The following is a 13,102-nucleotide window of genomic DNA, read 5'->3' on the forward strand; positions in this document are numbered from 1 at the left end:
ATTACAATTACCTGCCCTTCACCCTAAGATCCCAGGGCAGGTGACAACAATTAAACCACAACACAAATATTAAAACACAATCATTACACAATGCTAAGAACAATTCAAAACAAATTTAAAACTTACAAAAATATGGTGGGTCCTAAAATGGTGCATCTCAAGTGTCAAAAACAAGGGTGAAAAGGTGCATTTAATTGGGGGCACTGGGGACTCAACCAAAGTGTTGTATTCTACCGCTATAAATATAGGTATCTCCCCACTTGCAGGTGTTCAACCCATGCGTATACACATCAGCAACTTGTTGTAACTTGCCGAAATGAAGAATATTTATAACAAAATTCTGACCTCTACAAAAGGACTTGGTTAAACATGTTTCCCAAGTACATCATGAAAAATATCAAGAATGAAAACATTTGAATTTCTTCCTATAAGTAGGATATAAGATATAAGAACATTTCAAACCTGATAGGCCAATGCCAAAACATTCAATCTCAATTAACTGCGAAAAAGTCAACTATTTTAAGTTTTGCTCTGATATGATCCATCTCCGAAATGAAATCTAAGTATTGTTGGACCAAAAATTGTCCTTCATCTTCTACAAAGCACTTAAGGAATAAACCAATTCTACATCTTACATTAAGCTGAACTCCTGGTTCACTGAGAAGAGGGTTCCTTCAGTAAAGTCTTTGGGTGAGTTGACTTGAGGTTCATATGACAAAACCTGACGTTTCAACTTTGGAAATGCTACAAGCGACTGTTGAGAAGAAAGGTGAGAGTGAGTGAGTGAGTGAGTGAGTGAATGATACACACCATGAAAATAAGCTTTCCGGTGAAATTATGGCAAATCCGCAGTATTTGTCATGCTATCTGTTTGCTAGATACAAACAGCAGAGAAATCCTGCTTTATTTTAACAAGCTGCTAAAACGGAACAATTCTTATACACATTCTCATGGCAAGCAAAGCAATTGTGAACAATGGAACGATGAAAGCTAAATAACATACAAATACTTTGAATAAAGCTGTCCCTAACTCTTTGACAATACTCTTAGCAAAAGAAAAGTATAAAAGTCGCTCTTGCACCTAACTGAGTTATTAAAAACTTATGGGTTGTATCCAGCCTTGTTATTTAGCTGATGGCAAGACTTTGATTAAGGCTTGGTTCTGTCACTGAAATGTAGAGGGAATAAATTTATTCACAGAAAAGAGAATTAAGAGTCAGAGCGAATGTAAAAAGTAGGTGATGTCTGCATATCTGGACAACTTTTTCTGGAGCAGTGATTGCATAAGCAACCATAATAGACTGCCCACCCCCAACCATACAAAAAAGCCCTGAAGAAAAGTCCATCTCCAACTGCTGCACAGAGCCAATATTACTTGGCAAGTTGTAATCATGTTTAACTACCAGCAGATGAAATGCACACCTGACCACTTTTTCATCACTATGTTGGAACTGTGAGATATAGCTTCCCTTCCCCTTTACACTGAGAACAACCTGTTTTGATCAAAAACATATGAATCATCATCAATAATTCTAACCATAAAAAGGCAGTATAAAAATAAGACAGGAAGTATGACAACTCTTAAAGTTCAACAACATTCATAGCTACAGTATTCTCTCTCGCCTCTTCATTAACTGTTGCCCAACCAACTTACAAATTCCATACAAGTTGTTTTTTTTTTTTTTTTTGTCTATTCTATTGTGGTTTTAACTTTCTGGGTGTTTTAAGTTATGATTGTAAATATTTTAGTGATAAATTTTATGACATGAACAAACAAACTGTCCTGGAAACAAAAGAGGGAGGGAATCACAGACCTCAGCTGCTCTGTTTCTGTCCTGCCATAGGGCCTACTGACATCAACAGCACTGTTCTGTTATTTGTTCTATTGTGATTTTATTAACGTATTTTGTTTTTACCCCTCAGTCACCTTGGAATGGTGTGTATCCTTAATAGTGAAACATAAATAACAATAAATAAGACTTGACTTAACATTAAGACTACCAAACCAATTTCCCAGAAAATATTGTTCAGGAATTATGCGCAATTATCACCCTCTCAATATTATGATGGTTTACTTTTAGGTGACTTGATTTTACTTAAAAAGCATAACAAATTGAGCTTTGTTTCAAAATTATCCTCCCAACACTCACACCCTTGTCCTATAAATAAAATTAAGTTTAAAAATCTGGGCACATACCCACAAAGTTCTCCTGAGCTCAGCATCAGGGAGTTCTGTTGCCAGTTTAAGGTTTTCAAAGCTGATCTTCTCTCGGGGTCTTTGGTTCCAGGCAAAAAGCACAGCCAGCTGAAACGTTGTTACCTCCAAGTCATACTGGCCAACTTCATTCTTAAAAGTTATCTGTTAAAGGGACCAAAAATTATCCATGAACTGTACTTAAGTACAGACTTGTCTCCAGCTCACCAAGACCAAGTACATATTTACATAAATACAGAACAGAAGTGACTGGCACATGCATACATACAATTCCATTGGACATAAGGTGATGCCAGTGAAGTTTCCTGCCGCTGTGGTTCTTTTTGTAGAACTCTTCCACCTCAGGGATGAGATCTTCTAATTCCGTGGGCAGCGATACAAAAACCTTTTCAGAACTTCTGGACCAGGCCCCAGCATTCAAAATTTTGATATTCACAGAATCCGCTGTACGAACAAACACCCAGATGAATTCCAAATCAGAATGTAAGTCACACATAGCTAACAGCAAAACATCTCTGACAGGTTATCACAATAAAGAAACTGACTCTTTTCATGGTGGAGTTAAGCAGCGTCATTCTATGTAACATAGGAAAACAAGAGTACCTGGTAGGGCCAGCTTATTATTTTTGTGCATTTCCTTGAAAGCCTGGTTCAAATCTTCAGATACTTTGATATCCTGGAACATTCTTGCCAGCTTATTTACATAATCTGCTGGCATACCTACTTCCTGCATAAAGAGATGGCAAATTAAATGTAGGCACAATAGGATCTTTAAAAGGAAGGGGTTGTACTGCACAGTAGCATTCTATTTTTCAAATGTAGTTAATTCAAAAGGTATAACCCGCATAGACAATATACATATACACCCGCGCCCCCCCCCCCGGGTGCTTGACAGCTACATGGGCTTATCAGATAATGGAAAACCAGATGGTCTCAAGTGGGATGAAGCAGCATGTTGATGAATGTAAGTCTGGAAAACACCAGCTAGTATGGCCTTAGTAACTACTACATTTGGCAATGTCCAATGATCAGCTCTGCACATCTAACACATCAAGTCTGAAAATGTCTGTTATGTGAGTTGCATAGCTATATGAGAAACAGTTAGGGCTCTATTTCCCCTCCACCAAGTTTCTTGGGGTTGGATACCATTATGATGCAATTTGTTTACCTACAAATGACTTGGACAGAAACAAGAGTTTAGCCTCCAGTCCCATTATATAGGCAGACATTATTTCTTTCAGGAAATGAGTAACTCTGCAAGCCTCCAGGGAGATTGCCCCCAAAGTTCCTGCATCAGTCAAAAGTCTTCCAAGGGGTTAACTCACTTACTGAAGGAAGGGGTGCCTACTAACTTCTTCAGGGAGGGGAAAACAAACTCTCATATGAGATGCAGCTGCCTAGAAAAGAGAGCCGTGCAATGCTCACAGAGTCCCATGGAGAGGACTGGTAGTGGCTGGAGCTAATGTAAGGGCCACCACTTGGCCATCGTGTATATAAATAGCTGTTATATCATCATGAAGAACTTATATCATCATAAGGAACTTAATCTAATTAAATTATGAGTCCTGTGGCTTATTCTGAGAGATTTTGTTTTACAGAAAATACTGCAAGCCTAAGTCCTATGAAACAAAGCTACTACTAATTTTCAATATTTTAATTTTTTAAAATACTTAATTTTAAACATAAAGGCCTATTCTAAGAAGGGAATTCAATAGCACACATCCAATTTGCAGTGCTGAAAAGATACTAATAGGAAGACCACGGGTAGGCAAACTAAGGCCCGGGGGCCAGATCCAGCCCAATCGCCTTCTAAATGTGGCCCACAGACGGTCCGGGAATCAGCGTGTGTTTACATGAGTAGAATGTGTGCTTTTATTTAAAATGCAACTTTAGGTTATTTGTGGGGCATAGGAATTCGTTCATTTTTTCCCCTTCAAAATATAGTCCGGCCCCCCACAAGGTCTGAAGGACAGTGGACCGGCCTCCCTGCTGAAAAGTTTGCTGACCCCTGAGGTAGACCCTCAATAATTTATATTTAAAACATTGATATTTGCCCTTTTTAATCAACAAACTTGGAGGAATAATAAAAACATTAGGATTTGAGATACTTACTCTCAGCCATTCTACCATATTCTCTTCTATTTCACTATCTGCTGATATATCCAATATAAGACGTCTTGTTAAATGAGCTTTGTGGTATCTCATGAAAACATCTTTGTTCTGCACATACTTGAGCACCAATAGCTGTTTAAAAAAAGCATTAGACTAGTTTCAGTGGTTGCTACTAACATCTATTGCTACTGCATAGCCGAGCCAGAAGGTGGCAAGCTCATACTCCCAAATTGATCTTTCGGCAGTCATGCTCTATGAAATGACTACAGATATAATTATGTTCCTTCTCAAGCTGTCACTGAGGAACAAATGTGGTTTAACAACACAGTTTCACTTTTAATTGAACGTACTGCATTTCTCCCTTTTGATCACAGCAGTATCTGATTCTGCAAAAAGACCACACAGTAGCATTCAGAGATTAGTGTGCAATAAAAAGGTAAAGGACCCCTGACAGTTAAGTCCAGTCGCGAACAACTCTGGGGTTATGGCGCTCATCTCACTTTACTGGCCAATGGAGCTGGCGTTTGTCCGCAGACAGTTTTTCCAGGTCATGTGGCCAACATGACTAAGCCACTTCTGGCAAAACCAGAGCAGCACATGGAAACGCCGTTTACCTTCCCGCCGGAGTGGTACCTATTTATCTACTTGCACTTTGACGTGCTTTCGAACTGCTAGGTTCTTAAATTTTTCTAAAACAAAAGGTGCCAGGGCTCAAACACAACAGTACATGGGGACTCTTTAGCTTCCTTCTCACACTACTCACATTTTAAAAAAATATTATTATTATTATTATAATTTTGTATGCCACCCTTAACGCAAAGATCACAGGACAGTTCACAATATAAAAATTCAAAGTGGGAGGGGGGGAAGTAATAAAACAGAAACAAACTAATAACTCCCCGCCCCCCCGAAATAAAAAGGCAAAGTGTGTTGAAAGGGGTTGTGGGTTGGAGGATGCCAAACTTGCACAGCTGCTCCTGGCCTCACAATCCACATATTAGCATTGACAGTTTTTCTGCAGTAACCTCCACAACTAGAGGCTGCCCTGAGCCCTCAAACTCAGTGCAATCAGAGTTCCAGGGATTTTGTGTGCAAATGCTTCTTTGAACCAATGTCTCTGCTAATGAGAGGATGGCCAAGTGGGAGAAGCTGCTAGCCATTGGGGCAGACCTAAAGGCACAATCCCACACGTTTCCAGTACATTTTGCATCTTCACACAAGTAAAGGTAAAGGGACCCCTGACCATTATTAGGTCCAGTCGTGGCCGACTCTGGGGTTGCGGCACTCATCTCGCTTTATTGTCCAAGGGAGCCGGCGTACAGCTTCTGGGTCATGTGGCCAGCATGACTAAGCCGCTTCTAGTGAACCAGAACAGCGCACGGAAACGTTGATTACCTTCCCGCCGGAGCGGTACCTATTTATCTACTTGCACTTTGACATGCTTTCGAACTGCTAGGTTGGCAGGAGCAGGGACCGAGCAACGGGAGCTCACCCCGTTGTGGGGATTCGAACTGCCAACCTGATCAGCAAGTCCTAGGCTCTGTGGTTTAACCCACAGCGCCACCCACGTCCCTATCTTCACACAAGTAATGCATGAAAAGAGGATTTTGTGAAAGGTCTGAACCCCACATCAGCCAACTTAAATTGCATGCAACTGTCAGACAGATTAAGGAATAATACTTAATTGTGCATAAAAGTAAGATGCTACTCTCTGCACCCAGATAGCAACTAGATTAAGAACTGAACTATTGTGGCATTGAACTCCAGTGACTGTCTCTCTCCCTGTTAATCCTGCTCTTTTTTGGAGTGATCAAAAGAAATTTTGCGGGGGGTCACAATTGTATTTTTTTTTTCTCAGATAGAAACTAGAATCTTCACATACCACTTCTTTAAGCTTTGCTTCAATTTCTTCAGAGGTTAGTTTTTTGCTTAGCGGTGTTTTTCTCAACAACATATCACAATAATTCGCAAGCAGCTCCGGGCACTTGGACTCTGGCTGTGTTTTCAGTCCAACACTAAACGAACATGAGAAGTAGTTATCACAAAATTATACTGAGCAGCCCTCAATTTGAAGTTGCACACCATTATACCAAGTCAGGCTTTGCTAATAATTAAAAAGGGGAGGACACTTCAATAAAAAGGGCAAACGTTTACACACTTTTCTTAAATTCCATTTGCTTCTTTTCCTTCCAAGGGTCCATATTTTATTTCACAGATGTAATTCAAACGGAGAATAGTAATTTGTGTAAATGAGTTAGCAGAAGGGACTGTACTCAGAAAGCCAGTGCAGCACGTATGAGAGAAGATTCTAAGTTCGAAAGAATTATCAAAACAAACAGCTCCTCCTAAGATCATCACAAGCTGTGTGTGACTTAAACTCTGGGCCTGCTATTAAATGAACAATCAGAAGTTACAATAGGGAGAATATACAGTACAAAAACACCACAAGGCAGGCACTTTCATAGGACTCCTCTGAAGGTGGCTTCTTTCAGCTTCTAGATCAGGACAGTGTCAATTATGATGGAAGGATTCAGAAATTTCAAATGTTTCAAGTGTTTAAACATAATGTAGCTTTGCAACTTCTAGTAATTTGATGCTTACGATTATCTGTTTATGGTAAAGGACTGAATATACAATGTCGAGCATGGGAAAGATGAATGTAAGCCCAAGGTGGCCTGGAAAACCAACTTTATATAATGAACTTGCCTAATTAACATCAAACAGAATGCAATTAGATTCAAGCCAATATTCGAACAACTTACCCCTTCTGTTTCAATGGTAATTCAAGTTTAAATATTGTGGCATCATTAACAACAGCTTTATATGCCTAAAATAAAATGAAAACATCCATTCAACTCTCAGCACAGGAACAGATTCCAAAACCGACCATTCAAAATCTTCATCTTTCATTTCAGACATCACACAGGGCTGATTGCAAAGCTATGGTTTGGCCACTAAGAGCTCCCCGAAGGTTCATGCGCTCCCCGCTTTCATTGCAATATTAAGTTTGAAAGCTAAAGAGCATTAGTGGGAGCTGGCACCTATGCTTCGCTAACCAGGAAAGAGAAGGGGAAATGCACATAGGTGGGTGGAGGTTAGGTGTGTGCAAACATGCTGTCATGGAAAGGTTGGACACAGAAGAATGGTAGGAGGAACCAGCTGGAAAGGTAGCAGGAACCAGCTTCCCCAAGGGAAGAAGGCTCAAAGCCTGGGTACTGGAGGTGGGTTGCCGATGGGTGGTCAGAGAGAAGACTGAAAGGAGTAGGTGTCAGAAGCTGAAGAGGTAATAGGGCTTAGTGAGTGGGGGAAGTCTGTGGCAGAGATAAGTCCAGAATCAGAGCCAGAAGCTGCAGCAGGAGAGGGGGGTGAGAGAAGCCAAGAGGCAGAGGTGAGTCAGACTGGTGAAAAAGCACGGGTGTCTCCCTCTCCTGCTGCGACTAGCTCCCCTTCCCGCTGGTCTCCCAAGGACTAGGACTAGGAGAGTCTCCCAAGGACTAGGAGAGGCTTTAGCAAGAGGAGCAAAAGCACAGGCAGTGTCTCAGATTGCTTGAGGAAAACCCTGGAGAAGTGACAGGCAGCTGTGGACCTTCAGTCTCTGCAACTGTCTCCTGGGGCAAGACCTACTGAAGAAGAGATGATGTGCTCATTTAGGCCTGTGCAGACCCTGCTTTTTTCTAATAGAGAGTTCACTTACTCCAGGTGACTTACTGCTAGCTCACTCCTGACACATGCAGGGTAATCCCAATTATTAAATCAGCTGAATATGATGTCTGAACTAGCTAAACTATCCATAGAAATGTAAGAGTTTTGTTGCCTGCATTTAAAAACCTACCATTATATCAGCAGTGCACCTAGTCTTATTATATCATCATACCTTGTAATGGTATTCTCCAACATTTTATATACAGTTTATAGTTATAGGACTTTCAATTCACTACTATTTCTATAATCATCTTAAGAAATCCCCGACTTAGATGTTTGGGGCAATATTGACATATCATGATTAATTAGGCATGTATAGCTGTGACAGCGTCAAATGTAACTGTATTAAGTATATGATTGAAATCTTGCAATTACTTCTATATAGAGAATTATTAAGATGACAGTCAGATGCCTAGTTACTATATTTTTCATTTACATCATGCAAGTCCCATAAGCATCAATAACAAATTGTAGACTTGAAACATGAAGTATGTCATTGTGTTTTAAAACACACAATATTAAAAACTGAAACAAACGGACAACTGAATTAATAACAATCATACCTTATCTCTGGCAGTAAGAAATCTTGGGTCATCTTGAAAAGCTTCTTTAACCAGCTTGCTAAATCGATTAAATAATGTGAGCAATTGTTCTACATACTTTTCAGAATCCTAAAAATTGAAGAAGCAAAGCAACAAAAAATAAAAAGCCAAATCTGTGAGAAAAAATAGCACATTATTATTAATCAGTGGCACTGGTAAACTAAACCAATTTTCTGTGAATTACTTATTTTCATGGAGGGTATTGAGCTCAAAAGTAATTACTTTTGCTAGATTTTATGAAGCACATTACCAATTTTAAGTTCAAACAATTTATATAAAGTTTTCTGAATTATATTCCTAAAACACATTTCTTGGAAGAACCTATATTCTACAGAAATTTCTGCTAAGTACAAACTGTTAGAACAAAGGAACAAGAACTATTCAAAATATATTAAAAATGGAAATTGTTGAGTGTTAGTGGCCAATCTGACAGATATCTGGTTACTGTCAGCTTTTTGATCCATCCCTTTTTATAGACTGGAAAAGTACACCAGGTGCTTCCAATAAAACTGCTTCATTTAAGGAAGATGTCCCAGTTCTTTAGAAGGCAGAGGTGACTTTACAGGCCACCATCAATTTCAGCTACTTTTCCTATTACAAAAAAATACAATTTCACCCCAAGAAGTGATTCAGACGTTCTGCTAAACCAAAGACTGGCATTACGTGAACCACCAGCTAAAGGTTTGGGGCTTGGTGTGACTAGTATGCATGGCAATTCACCTGGTTTGACACTAACCATGGTTTGGATGAAACTTGCTTACTAAGATTGGCCTCAAACAAGAACTGGAGGTAGGGAATTGCTGCACACAAAAGTTGGAGAGAATGAATGTACAAATCTGAGGCTTCTGACTGCTCATTCGTATCACAACTGGGAAGTCCCTCAATGGCATGCTATGTGCTAACTCTAAATGCAAATTGGAAGGCAGAGCCATGGTTAATTTCTCTACCATTAAATCTGGTGCAGGGAATTTATCTTGCCAGTGTGGTGGCAGTTCTTTTAACATCCCCACATTCCAGGGATTTGGCTTGCTCTTCATTGTGCTGATTGCTTTGAAGCAAAGTTTCAATTTGTAATAGGAATCTTTAATTGTTTAATAACGCCAATAAAATTAAAAGCTTGCAGTTTTATTTCATGAAATTTTAAAACCCCAATGATTTTAAGGAAGCAGCAATATTTCCCTACTGTATCTAGTAAACAGCCTGGTTTTCAATTCAATTTCACACATTTATTTCAAGATTTAGTAGAGACTGTGTTCCTGGGCAAGGCAGGGACTGAAGTGGGAAGGAGCATATCATACTGGACGTAGCTGCAAACATTTGGCTGCATGATTTCTTGGGCAGTAGAAAAAGGCAACCAACACTTTGGATACCTACTTCACACCAAACTGAGAATTAGTTTTGCAAAATATTCCTGATATAAAAGGAAAGCATTCTAAGGGTAAGGGATAAAGTCAAGAAACACCTACTTACAGTAGTAATAGTTTCAGCGGCTGCTACCATATCTGCTAATCCAGCACTAACGATATGCTCTTCCAAATCTTTTAACATAGGCTCTATTCCATTAGGAACTTTATCCATCAATGAAAACATTAGATGCAACTCTGAAGACAAAAAAAGTTGAAGAAGTCACAAGTCAATTCATCTGTAGCAAGGCACCTGGAAGCTTTATTCCAGAGAAGCTTTATTCTGTGAACCGCCCTGAGACCTCCAGGCATAGGGCAGTATATAAATTCAAATAATAATGTCTACAAATTGCAAGATGTTTGATTCATGCTCTCTTAATTGCAAAACGCTCCTCCACTTCACAAACTATCAGTGGGAATTCTATGAATAATGACTTGATATTATCCAGTGGGTCTGTTCAGGCTTAACCTGGGCCCTGTACAAACCACAATGTGCAAATTGGAAGCCAGCCTTGAGAATGCACACTTTCTCCTCCATGAACCAATTTTCCCCTTTCCTTTCTAGCATTAACCATAGTCTTCCATCACATACACACCATGGTTAATCAATACCAGGATCCTTGTAATCTAGGCTTTGAACTATGGTATATGTGTATATAAGCAGTATATAAATGTTGTGAAAATAAAGTAAAATAAAAATAAAGTAAAATGTTGGGAGAAGACAGAAGCACCCTGAGGCTCACAGCAATCAAAGCAGATGTGAAATATTTTTTAAAAATCTGTATGTACTGTATTAATAAAATACACTATAGTAAAGAAAGAATAAAAAGGAATATAGTGCTGATTTTAAATAGCCAAGCTCAACCTCTGACAGAACAGGCAAGTAGGAAGTCTCTCATTATGCTACCACTGACGTGGATAAAGGGAACTTACAGAACAGTAGTAGCCATGGCCCTTTTGAGTGTGTGTGCTAAGATGGGGGTGAGCTGCCTGCAGAAAACAGTAGCCTAGCTCTAGAAGGCTCCAAAATAAGGCTCTGCACAGGCACAGTACCGATAAATGGGACTGCACTGGGACCATGAAAGAGAACTATAGTTAACCCTTGGAAGGGAAGGGAAGAGAAACTACCTTGAGGGTCATAAGGGGGAAAGGCGGGGAAGGAAGGAAGGAAGGAAGGAAGGAAGGAAGGAAGGAAGGAAGGAAGGAAAGAAGGAAAAGGAAGAGAAGGCAGGAGAAAGAATGCATCCTCAAGGAGGACTCCTGATTTGCTGCCTACAGTCAGCCAGGGTCAGAATTACATTTTATGTAAACCACTGAGAGGTTTTTAAGAATAAGCAGTATATAATTCAAATTAAGTATGTAAAACAAATAAATCACTGAATCATTCAGGGAAGGATGCAGAGGAAAGCAAAACTGTGGGAGAAGAACTGGTTTTATGGACCGGTCTTCTCCAGGACTATGCAGTGAAATTCACTGCAATAGCCCAAGTTCACTAATCAATTTCTCAATAGTTGCAAGTTCCCATAAAGTCTCATTCCCCTTGAGGAATGAAAGTTATACTTGTACGACGTTTGCTACCTTGCTATATTCAGCTCTGGACTGGTGCCAAAGAAGTGCTGTCAGGATGAGAAGCCAAGCATATTTTTTAAAGGTCAGATACCTTTTGAATTCCCAGGCCTAACTGCAGATGTTTATACCATGAAAGGTGGAATCATCCATTTTGAACTAATTGCTTTTTAAAAAAAAACAAACACCCACAAATAACATATACCATGTAGTGGGGTAAATTAAACAAAAGGTTATAGTGTGCAGGGTTGTTTGCTTATGCAGTCTCTTTCTTCTGATTTCCACCCATGGATAATAATGTATTGAAAAGCAACTCAGAATGACATCAACATAAACCTTTGCCAAAAAGGCACATAAACTAATAGCATTCCTAGGGCTTAAAGATATGCCTGTTCACCTAAATGATAAAAACTAAGTAGACCCAAAAGACAGACAAGGGTGTTGAAATACAGCTAAAAGCATGCAGCAGCAATCATAATGCAATATGGTGGAGCCAAGTGTGCTTTCAGCTACCACTGGATTAACCCTCATTCAGTTACATGAAATGCATTGAAACTGCAATGGATGAATATAAACATCCCGATGTGCAATATAGTGGTTCAACTACTAGACTATGCAGGAAGAACAGATTTCAGCTCCCACTCAGCTCCCACTCCCACCTCAGACCAGCCACTATTCCTCAGACTCATGGAATTAACAGGGTTGTTTTGAGGATTAAGATGGGGAGAATAAATTTGTACACAGACCCTGAGCTCCTTGGAGAAAGGGTAGGATAAAAGTGCAACAAAGAAACATGTGATAAAATATATTTACAAACTATATAAAAAGCATAGCCATGCAGGGCAGGAAGCAACTCTGAACTGGTTCTACATCAAATTGTATTTCTTGTGTGCTACTCTTTACAAAAGCAGTAAGATAAATCAGATATATATTTTACTCTGTCCATACCAATCTAATGACACAGATTTATGCTACACTTCACTTACTTTCCGTTTCATTTCGTTTGATCATGCCTTGGCATTCAGCTAAAATTGTCTCCTTAAAAGATGTCACCAGAGCATTCACACAGCACTCCATAAGCTGAAAGGTAACAATGCAACCATTAGTGTACTTAGGATGTAGAAACACATCAGCTGAATTGAGATGATCTTGCAATCATGTTTTGGAGGATGAGGAACGTTCCACACACCCCTCTCTCCCTCCCTCATTCATGCCTCAATCAATCACTTCCTCTTTTAATCAAGCCACAATTTGCAGCAGCCATTACATTAGGCAATAATAGTGGAGGAAACAGAAGGAATACAGTCAAGCTCCTCCCTCCATGAATTGTCACCTGATAGCAGCCATTACATTAGGCTACACAGAAGACAGAACAGATGTGGGGCCACTTCATCTGTGCAGCTGAGACACCAAGAACTTATTAACTCCTTAAACTCTTTCCAATCCAGTTTATCATTCAAAGAACTGGTAACTAAGAACTTACACCTGAGTTTGCTTATTTA

The 13,102-nt window shown here is 39.5% G+C and overlaps 1 protein-coding gene across 2 annotated transcripts in view; it reads right to left on the reverse strand.

Annotated features, from left to right (window-relative positions):
* CUL5 (cullin 5) overlaps window positions 1-13,102 on the reverse strand; it is a 32,804-nt gene that overhangs the window by 5,730 nt on the left and 13,972 nt on the right. For both annotated transcript variants that reach the window (XM_081197642.1, XM_081197643.1), the window contains 10 exons: window positions 12,587-12,680; window positions 10,102-10,232; window positions 8,593-8,700; window positions 7,090-7,154; window positions 6,210-6,342; window positions 4,328-4,459; window positions 2,819-2,942; window positions 2,484-2,659; window positions 2,198-2,359; window positions 636-754 (listed from right to left, as the gene is read on the reverse strand). In XM_081197642.1, the coding sequence (XP_081053768.1) occupies window positions 636-754; window positions 2,198-2,359; window positions 2,484-2,659; window positions 2,819-2,942; window positions 4,328-4,459; window positions 6,210-6,342; window positions 7,090-7,154; window positions 8,593-8,700; window positions 10,102-10,232; window positions 12,587-12,680 (1,244 nt within the window). The remainder of the gene's footprint in view (window positions 1-635; window positions 755-2,197; window positions 2,360-2,483; window positions 2,660-2,818; window positions 2,943-4,327; window positions 4,460-6,209; window positions 6,343-7,089; window positions 7,155-8,592; window positions 8,701-10,101; window positions 10,233-12,586; window positions 12,681-13,102) is intronic.

Source organism: Podarcis bocagei (assembly GCF_964188305.1).
Source record: "Podarcis bocagei genome assembly, chromosome: 6".
NCBI lineage: Eukaryota > Metazoa > Chordata > Lepidosauria > Squamata > Lacertidae > Podarcis > Podarcis bocagei.